This window comes from Antechinus flavipes, chromosome 2 (assembly GCF_016432865.1).
Source record: "Antechinus flavipes isolate AdamAnt ecotype Samford, QLD, Australia chromosome 2, AdamAnt_v2, whole genome shotgun sequence".
NCBI classification, from domain to species: domain Eukaryota; kingdom Metazoa; phylum Chordata; class Mammalia; order Dasyuromorphia; family Dasyuridae; genus Antechinus; species Antechinus flavipes.
In genome coordinates this window covers 549,146,753-549,169,005 of record NC_067399.1, presented here as the reverse complement: position 1 = coordinate 549,169,005, position 22,253 = coordinate 549,146,753, and the positions used below count along the sequence as shown (strand labels likewise).

The 22,253-nt window shown below is 33.9% G+C and overlaps 1 protein-coding gene across 1 annotated transcript in view; it reads right to left on the bottom strand.

Annotated features, from left to right (window-relative positions):
- Window positions 1–22,253, bottom strand: part of TRPM1 (transient receptor potential cation channel subfamily M member 1) — an 86,384-nt gene that overhangs the window by 43,158 nt on the left and 20,973 nt on the right. Inside the window, exons 12-15 of the mRNA XM_051973799.1 lie at window positions 20,475–20,609; window positions 19,341–19,391; window positions 16,592–16,732; window positions 15,166–15,195 (exon numbers count right to left, since the gene is read on the bottom strand). Coding sequence (XP_051829759.1) covers window positions 15,166–15,195; window positions 16,592–16,732; window positions 19,341–19,391; window positions 20,475–20,609 — 357 coding nt within the window. The remainder of the gene's footprint in view (window positions 1–15,165; window positions 15,196–16,591; window positions 16,733–19,340; window positions 19,392–20,474; window positions 20,610–22,253) is intronic.

Genomic DNA, 22,253 nt, shown 5'->3' with positions numbered 1-22,253 from the left:
TCATTGAAAGTCAAATTTTCAACAAATGGCCCTTATTCATATATACTTAGATAGAGTTGTGAACTACTGAGAAAAATGAAAACTTTCTACTAGGAGAATAAAAGAGTTCAGAGATAAATTTTAAATTTAAATTTTGCATGTTTGAGTATTTATTTTAGTTAGGAAAATAAAGGATCTGTGTAATGTTTGTTTATTATAAGAGCAAGGCAATTACAATTATGTCAGACATTGTGGAAAAGAGATGCTGTGTTAAAATCATATTTACTAACCATATTTGACATGAGCTAAATTCTAATGTCCCTTAGAGAAACTCTTAGAAGGAATAAGATTTAGAGTAAGATTTTAGCAAGAAGCCTTCAAAATTGAACATGATTCAAGGAAGATTTCAGTTCTTGGCCAAGGATTAGATATGTTATGTAATCTCAACTGGGCTATACAGCAATCTTTTTCTTTTTCCTTCTGAATTTCTTCCTCTTGATTTTCTTATATCCCAACCCTTCAATAGCTATGTCAGATCTTCTCTTCTCAAATCCATAATGGTAACCTTACTCCTACATCTTTTTCTTTTTCCTTCTTAATTTCTACCTCTTGATCTTCTTATATCCCAACCCTTCAATAGCTGTTTCAGACCTTCTCTTCTCATCCATAATGGTAACCTTATTCCTGCTCTTCTTGCTCAGCAGATCTTCTTGCCTCCAATTTAACTGGTAGTATAGGGGTTATCCACTGCAATTTCTCCTATATTTTATCTTCCCTATTCCACATCTTCAAAACCTCTATATCTTGATCCATTTTTCCTCTTTTGTTGTAGTTATTAGCATCATCATCATTTTTGCAGATAGAATTCTAAGTACTTTATATTAGTTACAGTTATTTTTAATAGAATTTCCCTATCTTTTGGTGCTGAGCTTTTGTTGGTCAAATAAAGAAATGCTGAGGATTTATATGGGTTCAGTTTATATCTTGTAACTCTGCTAAAGCTGTTGAATATTTCAAGTAATTTTTTTAGTTGATTTTAGTTTCCATTGCCATTACTAAAAGGGCTGCCACAAACATTTTTGCACATTTGGTTTTTTCCCTTAAAAAAAAAATTATAATTAATGCCAGCCCTCACTTGGATTCCTTGTAAAAGAGAATAGTTCCACTTTCTTTTGATTTAGAACATAGGTGGTTATGACCTCCCTGACTTCTCAAGGTGAGAACCCCCAAAAAGGTGATCAGGCCTTCTCTGACTGCTCAAAAAAGGAGTGAAAACACTACAAAAAGGAGATGATCACGCCCTCCCTGACATCTCAGGAAGGGAGATGAAAATAACAAAGGAAATGGAAGATCACATCAGATTAGCAGGTTTCTGAAGGAGCTCACTCTTAAAACAGTTATACATAAATCCATCAATATGGGAGGTATTACATAATTCCTGCAAGTTTTGAAGTCCTGCAATAGTCTCATCAACAATTTTTCATTTCAAGGAATACAATAATTCCTGCTGGTTTTCAAGTCCTGCAACAGTCTTATCTTGTGTTAGGGAATCCAATGATTTCTGCAGATTTTGTTTTTGGGTGTTCTCCTTTGTTTCCAGATTTTTCTCTTTTTCTGTCTCTCTTTGATGGACAAGGCAAATATGGCTCGTTGGCACCCATCTGATTCCTTCTCCATCTGTAGAAATACAAGCAAACACTCTCTCCCAGGCAGTTAACCTATCTAGTCCCTTCCATTTACCACTTTCTAAATTTCTCCTCATCACCTGGCAATTATATTGGAGCTGCTTGCACTGAACACTGCCCTTCTGTTGGGTTAAAAAAAGCCTGTATTCTCTCCAATTGTAATCCCTTTCTGCTATTTGATTGCTTTTTTTGCTGATTGATCACATCAGAGTGCTGACCTTCTAAAGACTCTCTGGGTGTAAACTCAGCTGCCATGATGCCCCATCTGTCTTTTGTATGATATCTTGGGGCTGGGCCCTGCCTCTCATTTCCCTGGGTCAATCTACATTCTGAGGCCCAGTGGAAGCCCTTGTGGCATTTTGGACATAGGGTTTTAGGTCTTCTCTCAGCCTGTCTTCTCACTCTATCTTCATATCTATATTGGGCTCTCAAATGTCCTATTTTTCCACACTGAAAACATTGACGAGTTTCTCTAGAAGTCCCTTGCCAAGAGGGACCCTGTTTTCCCATGTTCATCATAGTCTGAGTATAATAAGCACTTGTGCCCACTGTGGCACTGTCTTATGATCTCCTCTAAAGGAGCATCTTTGTGTTGTCCACATATAATTCTTCTGCGAATCTCATTAGCATTTTCTTTAGCCAGTTGTCTGATCATTATTCTTGTAGCTGCATTTTCTCCAATGGTTTTTGTGACAGCTGTTTGCAAACGTCCCACAAAATTCGCAAAAGGTTCATTGGGACCTTGCTCTATTTTTGTGAAGCCTTTACATCCATTTTTCTGTCTGGGAAGGGAACCCCAAGCTTTTATTGCAGCCTTAGAAATTTTCTCATACACTGTTATGGGATAATTAAACTGTGCTGAATTCTCTGCATATTGACCTTCACCTGCTATTGAACTAGCAGTGATTTGTATGTTAACTCCAGTTTGCCTATTTCACTGGACTTGAATCCTACATAATTCATGATACTCCAAAAGCCACAACAAGTTTTGTCCAGGTTCTAAACATTCGTTACTATGGATTTCCAATCACTAGGGATTAGGATTTCATAAGCCAAATTATCTAGTAACATCTTAACATAAGATGATGTAGCCCCATAAAGAGTGCAATCTTTTTTCAAATCCTTGATTTTTTTCCAAATCAAAAGGAGTGTATCTTCTCCTTTTTTGACCTGAAGAATCAAACTCTTCAATCACAGGATATGCATTTATTTTTAAATCAGATATATCCTGTCCTTCTCTCTTAGCCTTAACAATGCCTTTTGTAATCTTGTAATAGGCTGCTTCATAGGTGCTGCTGATTGTGTCACTGCTTCTCCCCCTCCTTCTCCTCCCTCCACCCATGAAGGGTTAATTGAGGGAGGTAGGTCAAGGTATGGGGAATGACCTAATTTCTCCTGCTATGAAGTACCATACTTAAAATTGTACTCAGTTCCATTCTTATCGGACTCTCCATCCTTTTTACTTAGTTTATTTAGATCCTCCCCCTCCTGCTCTTTCATTTTTTTCTTTATTCTATAACTTGCATAATTTCTTAAAGTCAGTTGTATTAAATTATATGTATTAAGTGTGTCTTTGGAAATTGAGTCAGGTCCATTTTTATTGTAGAATTGACATATTGCTCTCCTACTAATTTCCACTCCTCTAGATCCAATTCTTTTTTCCATAGAGAACCAAGGAAATGTGTACTATACAGTTTCTAAAAGTTCAGTGATCTTCTTCCAAATTATAATCAAACCTTGGCTTTTCATAAGTCTGGCAATGCTCTCTACACATTTTCCTTGAACTGGAAAAGAAGGCTGTTTTCTAAACATCTGTCCCTTTTTAGATGAAATTCTACTTTAGTTTTTTAACAAAGTTTCCTTGTTGTGCTCACCCTAATTTCTGGGTTCCAGATGAAGGTTCTTGGTCGTACGTTGGGCACTAAAATGTAATATTCTCTTCTCTAAAATATAATGTTCTCTGGGAGCAGGTTTCTTGGGGGGCTTCTGGAGGCAGCCTTTCTTTTAGTTCAGTGTAATCACCCCAAAATGCAGCCAGGGATTAAAGTCCAAATCCTTTATTGTCTCTTTCCAAGTTTTATCTCCTTCACTTGGGGCTCAGCTAGTTTTTCTTAGAGGCCTTCTGGCTTGTGAATCTCCTCAACTGAATCCTGGCTGAGGCTCAGAGCTTCTAGTGGGCTTCTGTCTTCTAGTGGGCTTGTCCTCTAGTGGGCTTGTCCTCTTTGGCCCTGAGAGCTCCTCCTTATATATGCTCTCTTAAAGGTGTGAATTTTTTGGAATTATAGTAAGTACTAAGTACATGTAAATTAGAGAATCATTATCTCATCAATTCCACTGACTTAGCACCTTGTAAGAATCCTAATAAGGGATTAGTTCTTCCTTCTTCTCACTAGTAACAGCTAGGACAGCTGCACACATATGCTTGCCTAGGTGGGTCTGACATGGTCTTCAAATTCCTGGCAGCCTTTTCTGCTTTGTGTTTCTTTCTGTGAATAGCAACCTTGAGAGATGAAAATTTCTATTCTTACTGGCTACTTCAGGAGTTCAGCAATTTGGGAGTTCCCACTTACCCAGTAGCAATGAAGGAATATATTGACCATTAGGAATTTAAAAACAATAATAAAATCAACTAAAAATTGGTGCTTTAAAAAAATTGTCACAATACACTGGCAATTTGAAAAAAAAAATCTTTTGTTGGTCTAAGTTTAATATAATTGCTATGTGCTATAATGGTTCCTAACACATATAGACTCAGCTACACGACTGGAGAATAAACCAGAATCATTTCAACTTATACTTCATCTCTCCAACCATTATGGTATTACATATCCCTAGGTTTAAAAAATAGATTCAAAATAAACAACAATAATGGTGACTGTAAAGAAGAAGAAACAGAGTTATTTTGTCATTCTATGACACTTAGGGTTTTATCTATTTTGAAATATGAAGTGTAAGATGCATTGTGATGTTAAGTACAAATTTTGATTCATACATAACATTTGACTGAATTCGAGTAATACCTTTAACAATGAACTTCTTTCTTTTAACATTGTTTTAGAACTAATGAACAAATTTAGAAAATAAAATATCAAGAATATGACTTAATAGTTGCTTAAATTTTAACCATTGTTGGCATTTAAATTTTATTAAAATAAACATGTCAGATTTGATTTTTTGTGAATCTCTCTCAAACTTATGTAACCTGCCAAATCATTTACATGGGACACTCAATGTTCCATGACTGTAAAAGGATAGAATTGGTGAGGACTTGGGAAAAGAAAAATCCTGATCTTCTGGTCTCCAAGCTTAAGAAAGAAGATGCCTGGTTCTTCTCACTTTAGGGTAAAGTCACTAAAGTTTCTATTGTAATATGAATTTGATGATCAAAGCACTGATTCCTCTATATTTCAGCTTTCTGCAGTCTTTCTGTCCCTTCAGGAACTACTAATCTTTTTTCTTGAAGATGGAAACAGAAAATCAGTTTCTCTTTATTCTCAAGCTTTACCATCTCCATTCCTCACAGGCATGGAGCATTAAATAATTTATTTCACCCAGTAAGGATTCAAATAGTCTTTAAGACCTGAGTTAAACTTAATCTAATTTTTAAAATATTTTCCCTACCTATTTGGATATCTGTTACTTCATATGAAAGAAACTTTATGAGATCAAAATTAATAAAAAGTGTTCTTTGATCAATTCTGAGCAAAACTTAGATTAATAAATCTGGGTATATTGTCTATTGAATACAAACATGCAATGAAAAATAATTTTGATAAAGTCATTAAAAAATTTGCAGATATTAAGGTTTGAAAAAAGAAACTGTTATTATTATTCATTACTATGACAGATCAAAATGTGGTTGTAAATTTTTTCTTTTTTTCAAAAAAATACATTAATGTAATTGAAAAGTTTAATCCATTGTTTTTTGTTTTTGTTTTTGTTTTTAATCCATTGTTTTTTTAAACAGTAATGTTTATTTTATTTTTTACTAGAATGATTACATATACAAAGTTCAACAAAAATCAGTTTTATTAATCTACATTTTTTTCTTGGCCACTATTCATTTGTTTCATTTAATGATTTCTATTAAAAATTATTATGTTATGTAGAGGAGGAGGATGTTAAAAAATGATCTACTCTCAGTGTCAAATACATTAGTATAAGTATTATGTCACACTGCCCAAAAGGAAGTGATTTCTACTACTCTATACCTTCTTAGAGGAAGAAAATACAATCATCACAAGGATCTTCCAACAGCTGAAAAGATCTAAGAAAGACTTGTCCTTCCTTCCCATCTGATGTTCTAGATCTCAAATTGCTGCTCAGTGCAAACCAATAGGGAAGTTAAATCCATTCAATAGTTTTGCAAGTCTCAGGAGAGTCGTTTCTACTTTCAGAGAGAGTTCCATAGGGTGATTGTAGTTTGTATTTTAAAAATATGTTAATATATATTTATGAGTCTTTTCTATTTTAAGTATTTCTCTTTGATAGAAGAAATAAATATCTGTCCTTTACTTACTATTTTCCTTTGTAAATTTACTCACTTTTCAACTAATAATCTTGTTAATAAACTTTGGAGATCAGGCATAAACCATATCTAGGCTTTATTTTAAAAAAAACTTCCTTGAGACTCTGGGGGATGAATGAATTAATTTATGGATATTTGAATGGATGGAAGGATAAATATATGAATAAATAAAAAATTTAATATTATGTATCAGTCACTATAGGATATAAATGCAAGCAACAAGATTGTCCCTGTCCTTAAGGAACTTCCATTTTAATGGAGGAATACAATATTTAAATGAGCTAGAAATTGAGATAGGAGTGCATATTGAAAACTTGGTTCTGACCATGATGAAACAAAATTGCTAATAATAAGTCCAAAGTCCCAGGGACAGAATCCAAGTTTTGGTGTGGGAGGATGAGGAAGATGGACAGCATATAGGAGGCCTGGTTTGAAAATACCGGGGGAGTGGGAGCATAAACCAGAAAATGTGAGGAGGAAGGGAACTGAGCTCTTCTTTTTTTTTTTTCTTCTTTCTGTTTCATATATATATAGCTTTTTATTTACAAGATATATGCATGGGTAATTTTTCAGCATTGACACCTGCAAAACCTTCTGTTCCAACTTTTCCCCTCCTTCCCCCCCATCCTCTCCTCGAGATGGCAGGTAAACCACTACATGTTGAATATGTTAAAGTATACGTTAAATACAATATATGTATACATATCCATACAGTTATTTTGCTGCACAAGAAAAATCGGCTTTAGAAATAAGGTAAAAATAATCTGAGAAGGAAATGAAAAATGCAAGTGGACAAAAACAGAGGGAATGGAAATGCTATGTTGTAGTTCATACTCATTTCCCATAGTTCTTTCACTGGGTTTAGCTTCATTATAGAATAAATGGAACTGATTTGGTTCATTTCACTGTTGAAGAGAGCCATGTCCATCAGAATTGATCATCATATAGTATTGTTATTGAAGTATATAATGATCTCCTGGTCCTGCTCATTTCACTCAGCATCAGTTCATGTAAGTCTCTCCAGGCTTTTCTGAAATCATCTTGCTTGTCATTTCTTACAGAACAATAATATTCCATAATATTCATATAATACAACTTATTCAGCCATTCTCTAATTGATGGTCATCCATTCAGTGTTGCATTTCTAGCCACCACAAAAAGGACTGCCACAAATGTTTTTCACATACAGGTCCCTTTTCCTTCTTTAAAATTTCTTTGGGATATAAGCTCAGTAGTATCAGTGCTGGATCAAAGGGTATGTACAGTTTGATAACTTTTTGAGGATAGTTCCAAATTGCTCTCCAGAATGGTTGGATGCATTCACAATTCCTCCAACAGTGTATCAGTGTCCCAGTTTTCCACATCCCCTCCAATATTCAGCATTATCTTTTCCTGTCATCCTAGCCAATTTGAGAGGTGTGTAGTGGTATATGAGTTGTCTTAACTTGCATTTCTCTGATTAATAATGATTTGGTGCATCTTTTCATACGGTTAGGTTTCTTCATCCAAAAATTGTCTGTTCCTATCCTATGACCATTTATCAAGTGGAGAATGGCTTGATTTTTTTATAAATTAGAGTCAATTCTCTATATATTTTGGAAATGAGGCCTTTATCAGAACCTTTGACTGTAAAACTATTTTCCCAGTTTATTGCTTCCTTCTAATCTTATCTGCATTAGAGTTGTGTTTGTACAAAAGTTTTTTAATTTGATATAATCAAAATTTTCTATTTTGTGATCATAATGATCTCTAGTTCTTCTTTGGTCACAAATTCCTTCCTCCTCCACAGGTCTGAGAGGTAAACTATCCTATGTTTTTCTAATTTATTTATAATTTTATTCTTTATGCCTAGATCATGAACCCATTTTGACCTTATCTTGGTGTATGGTGTTAAGTGTGAGTCAATGCCTAGTTTCTGCCATACTAATTTTCAATTTTTCCAGCAGTGTTTGTCAAACAGTGAATTCTTATCCCAAAAGCTGGGGTCTTTGGGTTTGTTAAATACTAGATTATTAAATTATTTATTATTTTGTCCTGGGAACCTAATCTATTCCATTGATCAACTAATCTATTTCTTAGCCAATACTAAATGGTTTGGTGACCGCTGCTTTATAGTATAGTTTTATATCTGGTACAGCTAGGCCACCTTCATTTAATTTTTTTTTCATTAGTTCCCTTGAAAGTCTTAACCTTTTGTTCTCCCAGATGAATTTTGTTGTTTTTTTTTCTAGATCATTAAAATAGTTTTTGGGGAGTCTGATTGGTTTAGCACTAAATAAATAAATTAATTTAGGTAGTATTGTCATCTTTATTATATTCACCTGACTTGTCCAAGAGCACTTAATATTTTTCCAATTGGTTAGATCTGACTTTATTTGTGTGGAAAGTGTTTTGTAGTTTTGCTCATATAGTTCCTGACTTTCCCTTGGCAGACAGATTTCCAAATATTTTATACTATTGGCAGTTACTTTAAATGGCATGTCTCTTTGTAACTCTAACTGTTGGATTTTGTTAGTGATATATAACAATGCTGATGATTTATGTGGGTTTGTTTTGCATCCTGCAACTTTGCTAAAGTTGTGGATTATTTCTAATAGCTTTTTAGTAGAATTTCTGGTGTTCTCTAAGTATACCATCATATCATCTGCAAAAAGTGATAGTTTGGTTTCCTCATTACCTACTCTAATTCCTTTAATCTCTTTCTCAACTCTTATTGCTGAAGCTAGCATTTCTAATACAATATTGAATAGTAATGGTGATAGTGGGCAACCTTGTTTCACTCCTGATCTTATTGGAAATGGTTCTGGTTTATCCCCATTACATATGATGCTTACTGATGGTTTTAAATAGATGCTACTGACTATTTTAAGGGAAAGTCCATGCTTTTTCTGCATCTATTGAGATGATCATATGGTTTTTGTTCATTTGGTTATTGATATAGTCAATTATGCTAATGGTTTTCCTAATATGGAACCAGCCCTGCATTCCTGGTACAAATCCTACTTGGCCGTTGTGTATTATCCTGGGGATGATTTTCTGTAATCTTTTTGCTAATATTTTATTTAAAATTTTTGCATCAATATTCATTAGGGAAATTGGTCTATAATTTTCTTTCTCTGTTTTCAACCTACTTGGTTTAGGTATCAGTACCCATGTCTGTGTCATAAAAGAAATTTGGTAGGAGTCCTTCATTCCCTATTTTTTCAAATAGTTTATATAACATTGGAATTAATTGTTCTTTAAATGTTTGATAGAATTCATATGTAAATCCATCTGGTCCTGGGGATTTTTTCTTAGGGAGTTGGTTAATAGCATGTTCTATTTCTTTTTCTAAAATGGGACTATTTAAGCAATTTACTTCCTTCTCTGTTAATCTGGGCAGCTTATATTTTTGAAGGTAGTCATCCATTTCACTTAGGTTATCAAATTTATTGGCATAAAGTTGGGCAAAGTAACTCCTAATTATTGCTCTAATTTCCTCTTCAATGGTGGAAAATTCTCTCTTTTCATTTTTAAGACTAACAATTTGATTTTCCTCTTTCCCTTTTCTAATCAGATTTACCAAAGGCTTATCTATTTTATTGTTTTATTTTCATAAAACCAACTCAGTTTTATTTATTAGTTCAATAGTTTTTTTACTTTCAATTTTATTAATTTTTTCCTTTTAATTTTAGAATTTCAAGTTTAGTATTTGATTGGAGGTTTTTAATTTGATCTTTTTCTAGCTTTTTAAGTTGCAAGTCCAATTCATTGATCTTCTCTTTCTCTATTTTACTCAACTAAGCCTCTAGAAATATAAATTTCCCTTATTACCACTTTGGCTGCATCCCACAAATTTCTCTTGGATGAAATTATTCTGTCTATGACTTGCTGTTTCACCCAATCATTCTTTAAGATGAGATTATTTAGTTTCCAATTACTTTTTGGTCTATTTACCCCTAACTTTTTGTTGAATGTCATTTTTATTGCATCATGATCTGAAAAGAATGCATTTACTATATCTGACTTTCTGCATTTAATTTTGAGGTCTTTACGTCCTGATATATGGTCTATTTTTGCATAGGTTCCATGAACTGCTGAAAAGAAAGTGTACTCCTTTCTGAATCCATTCAGTTTTCTCCAAAGATCTATCATACTTATCTTTTCTAATATTCTATTTAGCTCTAACTTCTTTCTTATTTGTTTTGTGGTTTGATTTATCTAATTCTGAGAGTGCAAGGTTGAGATCTCCCACTATTATAATTTTGCTGTCTATTTCTTCTTGCAACTCTCTTAACTTCTTAGGAATTTAGACACTATGCTACTTGGTGCATATATGTTCAATATTGATATTGCTTTGTTGTCTATGCTATCCTTTAGCAAGATATAGTTTTCTTCCTTATCTCTTTTAATTAGATTGATTTTAGCTTTTGCTTGATCTGAGATAAGGATGGCTACCCCTGCTTTTTTTTACTTCACCTGAAGCATAATAGAATCTGCTCCAGCCTTTTAGCTTTATTCTGTATGTATCACCCTGCTTTAAATGTGTTTCCTGTAAACAACATATTGTAGGATTCTGGCTTTTGATCCAGTCTGCTATCTGCCTTTGCTTTATGGGAGAGTTTATCACGTTTACATTTACAGTTAAAGCTACTAATTCTTTATTTCCTGCCAAAAAGCTTGTACTTTTCTATTTCTTTCTCCCCTTCCCAATATTAAATTTATGGGCACCACTTACCTCACACAGATCTCCCTCTTTAGAATCCCTCCCACCCTCTTTGAGTCCCTCCCCCTTTCTTATATCTTTCCCTTATTTTTTTTTTCTGTATTCCCTTCTATTTAGCCTGCTCTTTTCCTTTTCCCTTTTCCTCTCCCACTTTTTAATGAGGTGAGAGATGTTTCTCTGTAAATCAAATATGTTTAATATTTTCTCTTTGAGCCAAATCTAATGAGAGTAAGATTCACACAATATTCCTCCCCCTCCCTTAATCCGCTCAGATCTAATAGGTTTCCTTTGCCTCTTCATGGGATGTAATTTCCCTCTTTTTAATCTTCCCTTTTCACTTTTTCTGATGCAATCCCCTTTCCACTTCTATTTTCCTTTTTTAAAAATATTGTAACAGTAAAATCAAATTGTACACACTCTCTTTATGTTTTCCCATAACAGAAATACAGTTCTCAAGAGTTCTTTTTATCTTTTAAGCTTCTCTTGAATACTATATTTGGAGGTCAAATTTTTTGTTTAGCTCTTGTATTTTCATTAGGAATAAATGGAATTCACCTATTTCATTGAATATCCATCTTCTTCCCTGGAAGAAAATGCTCAGCTTAGATGAGTAGTTTATTCTTGGCTGCATTCCAAGTTCTTTTGCCTTTTGAAATATCAGATTCCTGGCCTTTCGACCCTTTAATGTGGAAGCTACTAGATCCTGAGTGATCTTTATTGTGGCTCCTCAGTATTTGAATTGTTTTTTTTTTTTTTTTTTCTGGCTGCTTGTAATATTTTTTCCTTAGTCTGATAGTTCTGAAATTTAGCCACAATATTCCTTGGAGTTTTTATTTTGGGGTCTCTTTCAGAAGGTGTTCAATGAATTCTTTCAGTGCCTATTTTACCTTCTGATTCTATTTCATCTGGGCAGTTCTCTGTGATGATTTCCTGTAAAATAGTAGCTAGGTTCTTTTTTTCATCATAATTTTCAGGAAGTCCAATAATCCTCAGATTATTTCTTCTAGATCTATTTTCCAGGTCTGTTGTTTTCCCAAGGAGATATTTAACTTTTTTTTCTATTTTTAAAATTTTTTTGGTTTTGCTTGACTGATTCTTGATGTTTCAATGAACCATTCATTTCTATTTGTTCAGTTCTGATTTTTAATGAGTTATTTTCTTCATTAACTTTTTTTTTTACTTCTTTTTGTATGTGTCCAATTGAGTTTTTAAATGAGTTGTTTTGCTCTATGGAATTTTTTTCCATTTCACTAATTTTTTTAAAATGAGTTATTTTCTTTTTCCAATTCACAAATTCTGTTTCCCTGGGAGTTCTTTACCTTTTCCAATTCATATTTCAGGAAGTTGTTTTCTTTTTCCACTTTATCAAATCTTTCTTTTAATGAGTTTTATGCCTTTTCCATACTCTCTTGCAGAGCTTCTCTTTCCTATCTCCATTTTTTCTTCTAGCTCTCTTTTAAGATCTTTTATAATTTCTTCTAGGAGAGCCTTATGTGATGGAGATTAGATTACATCCCGCTTTGGGGTTTTGTCTGGAGACTGTCTGCTATTAGTCTCCTCAGGGTTGAAAATCTGCTCTCTTTCTGTATAGAAGCTATCTATAGTTAGAGCTCACTTTGCCTTTTTACTCATTTTTTAAAATGCCTTAGGATCTGCCTTCAGGGCAAGGAGGTTCTCAGCTTCCTCTGCAGAACAAGGACAGTTGGACAGTAGCTGTCCTGTGAACAAGCTGTGAAGAGGGCCTCACTGCAGAAGTGTGCCTGCCCTGGGCAAAGCCCCGGGCTGTGGAATGTGGCTGCACAGCTGTGCTGGCATCTGTGCTGAGTCACTCCCGGTGCTGGGTGGGGGATGGCCAGGTCCTGTTAAACTCTGGCGTTTTGGAGTACATTCTACCTTTGGCATTTGTGTAACTTCTCTGTCGATCTATTGCTTTGCAACCAAGTTAGAGCAGACAACTGTGATAGAGTCCTCCCTGCAAATTCTCCACCCACGGAGACTGCCCCCACCCCAGGGTGAGTGAGTGAGACCATTCAGTGTGCTAGTCTCCATGTTCTGCCTCCCTGCCTGTTCTGGCCTCCTCCCCCCTGATCAGGATAAACATTTTTTGGCAATCTTCCAGATTATCTTCTGTGGGTAATTTGTTGTACTCCCAATATTTGTGGATTCTACCAGTCAAGCACTATTTCTGAGGCTGAATTTGGTAATCAGTAGTGAAAGTAGAGGGGAGCTTAGATTGAAGCGTGTGTCCTCTCTGCCATCTTGGCTCCATCCCTGAACTCTTTTTTTAGAGTTCAAACTCTGTCAGGACTAACCTGGTTCCACTCAAGCCTAGGACTAATGCCTTATGTGAAAGAGAGATGATTGGATGATAGACAATTCATGTTTGCAACGAGATTTTCCTTTAGCACAGATGTGAAATTTGTCATTTTCTAACTCCATCAACTTCAGTAGTTCTCTTCCTATTGCCTCTGACATAAAATATGAACTCCCCTTATCAGTTTTTGAAATCCTTCTATAATGTGGTCTTCATCTAATTTTATAGCCTAATTGTACATTATGCTTCCTTCTGCATTTTGCCATCCAGCAGCACTGGCCTCTTCTCTGTTCTTCACACACCAAATCCTATCTCCATGTCATCATACCCTCTCTGCACCCCTCTACCTCATTGAATTCCTCTTTCTTCCAAGACTGAACCTAATCACTTACCTTTTACATGAATCTTTTCTTGATCCCTCACTTGCTAGTGCCTTCCTTCCCACACCACCAGACGTTTAAATACTTTGTATTTGTTTTACTGTCTTTATGTTTATTATAAACAGAATATATTAGATATTTTGTTGTTTTCTCTGTTAGATTGCAAACTCTATTGAAGACAGATATTGTTCCATAGTCCAGCATCCAAGCACAGCTCCTAACACATATTTTTGTTGAGTCATTTCAATTGTGTTCAACTCTTCCATTTGAGGGTTTTTTTTTTGGGGGGGGGGGGCAAAGAGTGGTTTACTATTTCCTTCTCTAGCTCATTTTACAGATGAGGAAACTGAAGCAGACATAGTTAAGTGACTTGTCTAAGGTCACACAACTATTAATTGTCTGAGGCTGGATTTGGATTTAGGAAGATGAGTCTTCTTGATTCCAAGTCTAGTGCTCTATCCTCTGTACTACCAGCTGCCTTTCCTGGCACAAAGGAGATATTTTAATAATAATGCTTGTTGACTGATCTCTTCCCCATTCTCAATCTTCTCTGCATAATTATTTTGTTTAATAACATCTCATTTTGTTTTTAAATATATGGAAAAGTAACAATTAGTCTAGAAATTTCTTAGTGATCATGAATTCCAAACCACAGCTCTCATTTAAGGATGTGTTGGAGATAGCTCCAGGAGGCTCAGAAGAATCAACTGTTAAAATTTTAGAGTGAACATTTTATACCCTGAAAACTGCTATAATTCAGGGCTTGATTTATTTTTGTTGTTGTTATCTCTGCTTAAGAATAAGTGATAGAAAAATCTTACTAGTACAGATTAAGTTTTAAAGTATATGGTCCCTAATCTCTCAGTCCATTCTCCCCTCCCCCCAAATAATCAGGTTTTAAAGTATTTACCATTACATCCTTATTCTGAATTGATAATCTGTTTTGTTTTTCACTTACCACTTCAGAATTTTCCTTCATTTCCTTTTTCCAATCATGGCAATATTTTTAGTGACACAATTAATTAGAGAAGCACATGAATTTAAGGAATTAGCTACCAATTTTTATTTATTTATTTATTTGTTTTGCATTTTCCTTGGTTGGAAGTATAGTGCTCAGAAATTTTGATAGTAACAATATAACCACATTGCAATTAGTGAAGTGTTTTATGGTTTTATTTGGTAAGCATAATTTCATTCCAATTCAGACTCTAAGACTTGTCTTCAGAATTTAACATAATCTTTTATGCTAAATGGCATTCTTAACCCAGTAAAAATGCACTTTGAGCATCTGAATTTATGAAATCTGTTCTGCAATTCCATCTACTGCTTTTATAAGAATAAATAAGCAATGTTCCATTCCTACTCTTGATATATATCACTTGACTAAAAGAATAGTGAATAGGTAACTTAATAGTTTTTTAATAATTATTAAACTGGCTAAAGAATACATCAATAATAATACATACATTTTAGCAGACAAAATTTATCATTAAGTGAATTCAAAAGCCAAAGCACTAAGAACATTGGATAGTAGCATTTTAATTAACCCTTTAGTATTGGAAAATCCAACTTACCTCCATCCCTAGAAGTTTAAGAGCCTTAGGCTGCATTAAAAGAAATTAAAAGTCAATTAATTGTGATTAGAATTAACTCTTAATTAATTTCTTTTCATGTGCTTTGATTTTTACATGATAGACTAGCTCAAATTAACTACATATTGTTGTAATTTAATAAATGCTTCCTTTCATTGATATTTTATTGAAACATCAAAGGAAAAGAAAAATGCTTTAATCTCAATACATCACTGGATATCCTATAAGAATGCAAGAAAACCTTAAATGCAGGTAGAAATAGAAAGATCATTGACATTAACCTCATTGACACTATATAAAAGGGATACACTCTCTGATATTATACTTATTCCTCTGGTGGTAAATGCTGGGGTTTTTTTGTTTTTTGTTTTTTTAAATGAGGAACATGTCAAATAGGAACTGTTACAAACACATGAATGTACATATATGATTTTTTGGGGGGTGAGGCAATTGGGTTAAATGGTTAAGTCCAGGATTACACAATTGTTAAATGTCTGAGGTCAGATTTGAACTTAGGTCCTCTCCTGATCAAGGGACTGTATTCTATCCACTGTGCCATCTAGCTATCCCATATATGATTCTCAAATGGGTGATGCAGTTCTTATATTATTCTAGTCCAAAAAATTTCTGCCTCTCTTTTGTCAGAATGTCTCTGATTTGATTTTGCCCCCTCCTCCCATATTTTCTACCCTTTTTCCCTATCTTTTGCTGGAACATTCCATGATGGAATCTTCTGTGCCCCATTGCTATGTATATGGGAATGACTTGACTTTTCCCCCAAATTTCTCTACATATGTAAAAAAGTTGGGAAACCAATCAGGTTTGACTGAATAAAAACCTACTCCATCAATATAAAATCTATGGCTTGTGACTACAGTCACAGAGCACAGAGACCTTCAGCATTTTCCTGCCCTGATGTAGAGGTATCAGCATGCTGTCTAATGATAGTGTTTTCTTTACCACCCTGACCATATGCTCCTTGCTCCTTCTCAGCTGCATAGCTTCCTCTTTGTGAGTTAAAATATGCCATAATATTGACCTCTTGCTTTAAGCATTTTACTACCTTGTTTAAGTGTAGTAGTTGTTTTTAATAATCCAAAAGGCATGGTATTTATACTTAATAGATTTCTCAAGAATCTCATAGTGCTTTAGTATAAAACATTATTACTTTGGTTTATAGATAAAACTTAGGCAATGAGAAGTTGTGGCTCAAGGATTTAATTCATACAGATAATTATCAACATTGCGGCAACAATATGGAATGTGATATGGGCTATAATGGACTAATTGGCATACTTTTACTTGAATACCCTGTGACTCTAGAAGAATCAGAGTTAAAATTAACACATTAGGGAACAAATTTTGAGTTTAATGAGTATTGACTATGGCAAAATTAAATTATTCCTACCCTCTTTGGTCCAAATAAGTTGTTGTATAGGGTCCGAAAACTCTTCCGAGTGTAGTTGCAGCGGTAGGCCCCACCCATGAGATACTCTAATACAAGACCTATATCTATCAGGCTAATGTGATAGTCTGGTGGAAGGTTTCCCTGTAATATAAGAAATTTTATTTGTATGTATATGTGAAGAAAAACAAAGCATAAGCTATATGGAATGTATCCCAAGTCACAGATCCAATGTATCAACCCTAAAATAATACCAACTTGGTGATAAAAGCTAGCAGTTGGGGATAAATAATACCCAATTTATTTCTATTCTAAAGCTAACTTCCTGTTTCCTATCACTGAAAAAAGCAATGGATTAAACTGTTATAATAAGAGAGAATTATGGATTTATTACTACCTGTAGGAACAGAAGAGATAAGAAAATGGTCACCACTCCAATATGTGAAATAAGTTTCGACAGAGTTATCTGTAGCAAGCATTTGTGTCATTCTGATTATATATCTCAGGATGTATTCATTTCTGAGCTGTATTCCTGATTCTCCTCCTTGACCTTCTCTTCAATATTCCGGAAGCCTCTTGACCCTGAAAGGTCACTCTGGTCCTGCCCTTCAGACATGGGAAGTACTCTCTTCCCCTAAGACCTCTTTCTCTGATTGGCTAGTTTCTCTCAGAATCTCCACAATAGGAATCACCCTGACCACCTATGTTTTCACTCTTCTCTATGCTGCACTTCTAACTTTTTCTGGGCTTTCTCTCAGCTGGATACTTTCATTTTCTCCTCCCCAGAAGCTCCTTGAGTCCTAAGATAAAGCTTTCTGCTGATATTTGCATTATTAGCTCTTAGCACAGTCCCTGAGCACATAGTGAGCACGTAATACATGCTTGTTGACTTGATTTTCCTCTATCCAAGTATGGGTTAGAATTATTGACTACTAAAATCCTATTTCTTTTTAGCTATTTGCCATGATATCATGTTATATAAACCATCTTGTTTTCTTTTCAAACATTTTCTGTGGCCAAAAATTTGTAGATATAAATTCCCAAAAGACAGGGATTCTTTCATTGTTGACTATGTTCTTAGGACCTAGCACAAGACTTACTTAAGAAATGCTTATTAAATTGTTGAATTGTGAATGACTATGTAAAGAAAATACTTTCAAAATGTTTTTCCTTTAATATATGACCACAGAGAGTATATATTAATAGTAATAGATATAAATGTGGTCTAGTAGGAAAAAAATGCTGGAATTAAGATTAGAAAACCTAGGTTTAATACCTGTTGGCAATACAGGCAAATCACCAGTCTTAAGCCCAGTTTCTCCATCATAACATGGAATCAATAATACTTGTATAGGGTTTTTAATGAGGAAAGTAATTTTTAAACTTAAAACATTGTGTAAATGTGAATAAAATGAGTAAATTTATTAAATTTTGATGCATTCTTCATTTTTTAGCTCTGGGAAAATCATGTTATCTCTTTGCCTCTCAGTTTTCTCATTTGTGAATAAAATGCCAAAGTAGAAAATATATAAGGTAAACCTTACGTCTCTTAAATGCCATGGTTCTTTGTGGGTAGATATGTCGTTTGTAGCTACTTAGTATCTGTATAATATGAATTGTAATATTTTTACAATTGAACTGCTTATATTGCTGGATTATATCCAATAGAATTATTAGCTCATCATCCTATGAGATCACTTAGTTCAACTTCCTCCTTTTACAAATGAGGAAACAGAGGCTGAGAGAAGTAAAGAGCCTCATAGAAAATCCTATAGATAGAAGACAGTAGAGCTAAGATTAAAATCCAAGTCCCTTAGCTCCAAAATGCAGTGGACTTTTTTTCACTATACTGGAATGATTGAAAAACTTAATTGTATGGTTGTGATTATTCTCTTACTCAGAATACTAAAGTAAAATTTATAGCAGTTTTTAATCAGTTGCCTTCCTACCAGGGACTTCATTCTAGTCCAGTGAATCATCTTTGTTGCTAACTCAATCAAACCCTCTAGCTTTTAGCTGTATGAGAATGTGCCAGGACAGATTATTAGAAAAGAGACAAAGAAATGAGAACAACTCCAAGGAAAAAAAATGCAGTTTAAATAGTTGAGAATTACTATTGATGAAAAATGAGGATAATAAGTTTTTTAAAATAGTATTTTATTTTTTCTTTAGTCACAGTGTCAAAGGATTTAAAGACAAGCAGCGGAAGATAAATGTCATTTCTAATCACATTGTCGGGGTGGCCAAAGATGACAAAAACAGTAAAGTTTGTAGCCCTTGCAAGAAGTAAGAAAATTAAAATGAATGGATGTAATGGATAAAAAATGAACAGTAACTTTAGAAAGGAGGTTTCTAATATGAAGAAGTGTTGAATAATTGAAGAGATTCAGGTTACTGATATTCAAGAAAATTAGATACTAAAATTTGGCATTAGTAACAATAGGTAATATCTGGCCAAAACCATATAATTAATTAATCAGTCAAACTTAAGTTCATTTTTTTTAGGCAACCAAACAAATATTCATTGTGTGTGCTAATGCCAAGTAATATTTTCTGACTTTGTAGTTTTCTTTAAGTTCTTTTTAAGGTAAAAAAGATACTTAGACATTGACTGTCTACCCTATTATTGATATTTATCTCCTATATCTTAAATTATGAGAGTTGAGTTTGGTTTTGAGAGAAAAATATTCAATATTTATACTGTTGTGTAAAGGAACATAAATTAGTAAGGAGTATAAAATAATTGACTAACCTTTTTTACATCTCTCACAAGCAAATGAAGTGTATTTGGTGGGCCCAGCCTCTGAAAGAGAACCATCCAGTCATTGTTAGTGTATTTTTTTCTTAATCTCTTAAAAATCCTAAACTACTGGATCATGAATTGTTCTAATCCTTAAATATCATTCACTATAAGGTAAGTGTCAGTTTATATCTTTTATGGTGCTGTAAATGCTACCATTTACAATGGTAAACAAGTACTAAAAGCCTAGGAAATTGTTTTAAATAAACAAAATTATCTAAAAGAGAAGCTGTCATATTGTGTTCTAATGACTTTCAGATAGAATCCATATCAATGTCTTTTCACCTATGTATTGCTATAGTCAACCGTGATAATGGTGAGAATAAAAATCTAGAATAAAAAATTAATTACCAACATATATAATTTGTAAATAAATGAATTTCCCTACTAGTTTCATGGTGTTTTGTGCAACTAAAGTTTCTATAGTTTTCCTTAATAACATGGAAAAATGGATGCCCTATGGAATACATCCCCAACTGCCTAGTGCCTTGGCAGCCGAATATAGGAATTTGTTTTACTCGACTGTACATATTTGGATTGGATTTTTTTTTTTTTTTTTTTTTTTTTTACCTTTTTGATAGGTTGGGGAAGGGCAGTGAGAGGGAGAGAAAATGGGAAATAGAATAAAATTATCTTAAAAATAATATATTGAGCCAGATTCTCTTGGCACAAGTGGATGATTCATTGTATGTGTTACCCAAGTGGCTTGCAATCATTAATAGAAATACTAGAACTTCCCAGATGGAAACCACAGAGAATTTTGTTCAGTAGATTGGTTTTTAAACGGCAAAACTGTGATGAGGAATTAAGCCCCAATTGAATTATGTCTATGATGAGCAGCACAAAAGAACAATGTTATTTCAGTCCCCCTTATACAACAGAACTCCAGGCTAGAACTGGGCTCTTCCCCAAATCCATTATATGGTCAAACTTAAGCACAGAATGCAACAATACCTACTTAATAGACAGTCTAGCTATTTAGTGATCTGTATCAATATTGAAATAAATAGATTTCCACACACCAGTATTTCTATGTCTATTTAGATCTTAAGTCTTCACTTCCCTCCATATTTTTTGCACACTTACTGTATTATAAAGTTCTTCTAGTCGTGGAATAGTGAGAAAATGTTGCATGTTGACTCCATTTTCAATAAGAAGTTTCACAAAGTCAACCCGATCTAAGACCAAAGCATCCAGCATAGCTTGCTCTAGGGAATTCACCTTTAAAAAAAAAAAAAAAAACAAACAAAAAAAAACTAAACAAATAAGGAACTCAATGAGTATTTATTAAAAGTAAGGTTCTGTACTGGGTACTGGAGATATGAGGATAAATATTTCTGGCCTCAAAGAACTTACATTCTACTAGGGATGAGAGGATATATAACATGTACATAAGTAAGTTAATTCAAACTACACAAGGTAATACAAAACAATTTCATAAGAGAGAGAGTGCTAGGATCCAGACAGTCAGAAAATCTGGACATCTTATAGGAGGTAACAACCAACTAGTCAGTAAGCCTTTATATGCTCCTTTGTTCTAGGTACCAAGGAAAACAAATATATGGGAAGTGAGATGGCACAGTGAATAGAGTAGTGGACCCAAAGTCAGACATAAATCAACCATGTGTACCTGGGCAATGCTTACACACACACATAGAACTTACCACATGACATGTACTTTATTAAGCACTTCACAGATATCTCATTTGATCCTCACAACAATGCTAGAAGATAGTTAATATAATTATTTCAATTATAAATATGAGGGTACAGAGGCAGACAGAGGTAAGTGACTTGCCAAAGGTCACACAGCTAGTATGTGTCAGAGATTAGATTTGAATTTAGGTATTCCTGATTACAGGACTAGCACACTATTAACTATCCTACCTACCTGCTCTAAATCTCTTGACATCTGTCTGCCTCAATTTCTTTATTTGTAAAATGAAGATAATACCTCCCAGGGGTGTGGAGAGAATGAAATGAGGTAATATTTGCAAAACAAAGCATCATCTTAATACCTTTAATTAATGAAATTATCTCTGTTAGTAAGAAGTTTTCATTTTAACAAGGCATTACATGGTCTGGACCTTGAAGGAAGCTAAGTATTGAATGAGGTAAAAAGAGAATGAATTCGATATAGGGGACCTAAGAAAGGAGAAACTGAAGGCATTTAGGAGAAACACTGGCCCCAAAGGGAAATTAAAAGCTTTATTGAAGGAGTTATTCGGTTGCCTAGATGCTTAAGTCATTCTCAAATTGATTCTAATTTCTTACATTTGGGTAATAAACTTACTGTTTCAAAGGGACAAAAGAAAGATAACTCATTTTTCTAACACACAGCCCTTGTCAAGAGGAAATATCTTTCCTAAAATTTAGATTGATGAGAGTTCTTAGTTTAGAAATTTGTGAAGGAATCTCTCTTGGATCTTCTTGGGCTGATGATGCTGTCATATAAAGATTAGTGGATTAACTCCATTGGCTCTTTTCAATTGCTAAACTTAAATCACAGTGCAGCATATTATAGAAGTTTTAATGCAATTCTAATTTTTTATAGCCTAAAACTGTATTAAGACTTTGGGGACACCAAATAATGAGAATATAGATTTTTTTTCTCCCTCCAAAATTTTTTATATCCTTCCTGGTTTCAGAAAATCTATTACAGCCAAATTTTTCTATAGTTTGTTCCTTATGTGTTAGAACTCCATATATGAATGATACTCATTTTTTTAAGAAAGCTTACTCATTTAATAAATATTTATTCAGTATTATTATATGCAGAAGTAATGTGACATCATGGATAGAGACCTGATCTTAGATCTGGGAACACCTGGGATTAAGTCCTGCCTCTGACAAATATATTAGTTG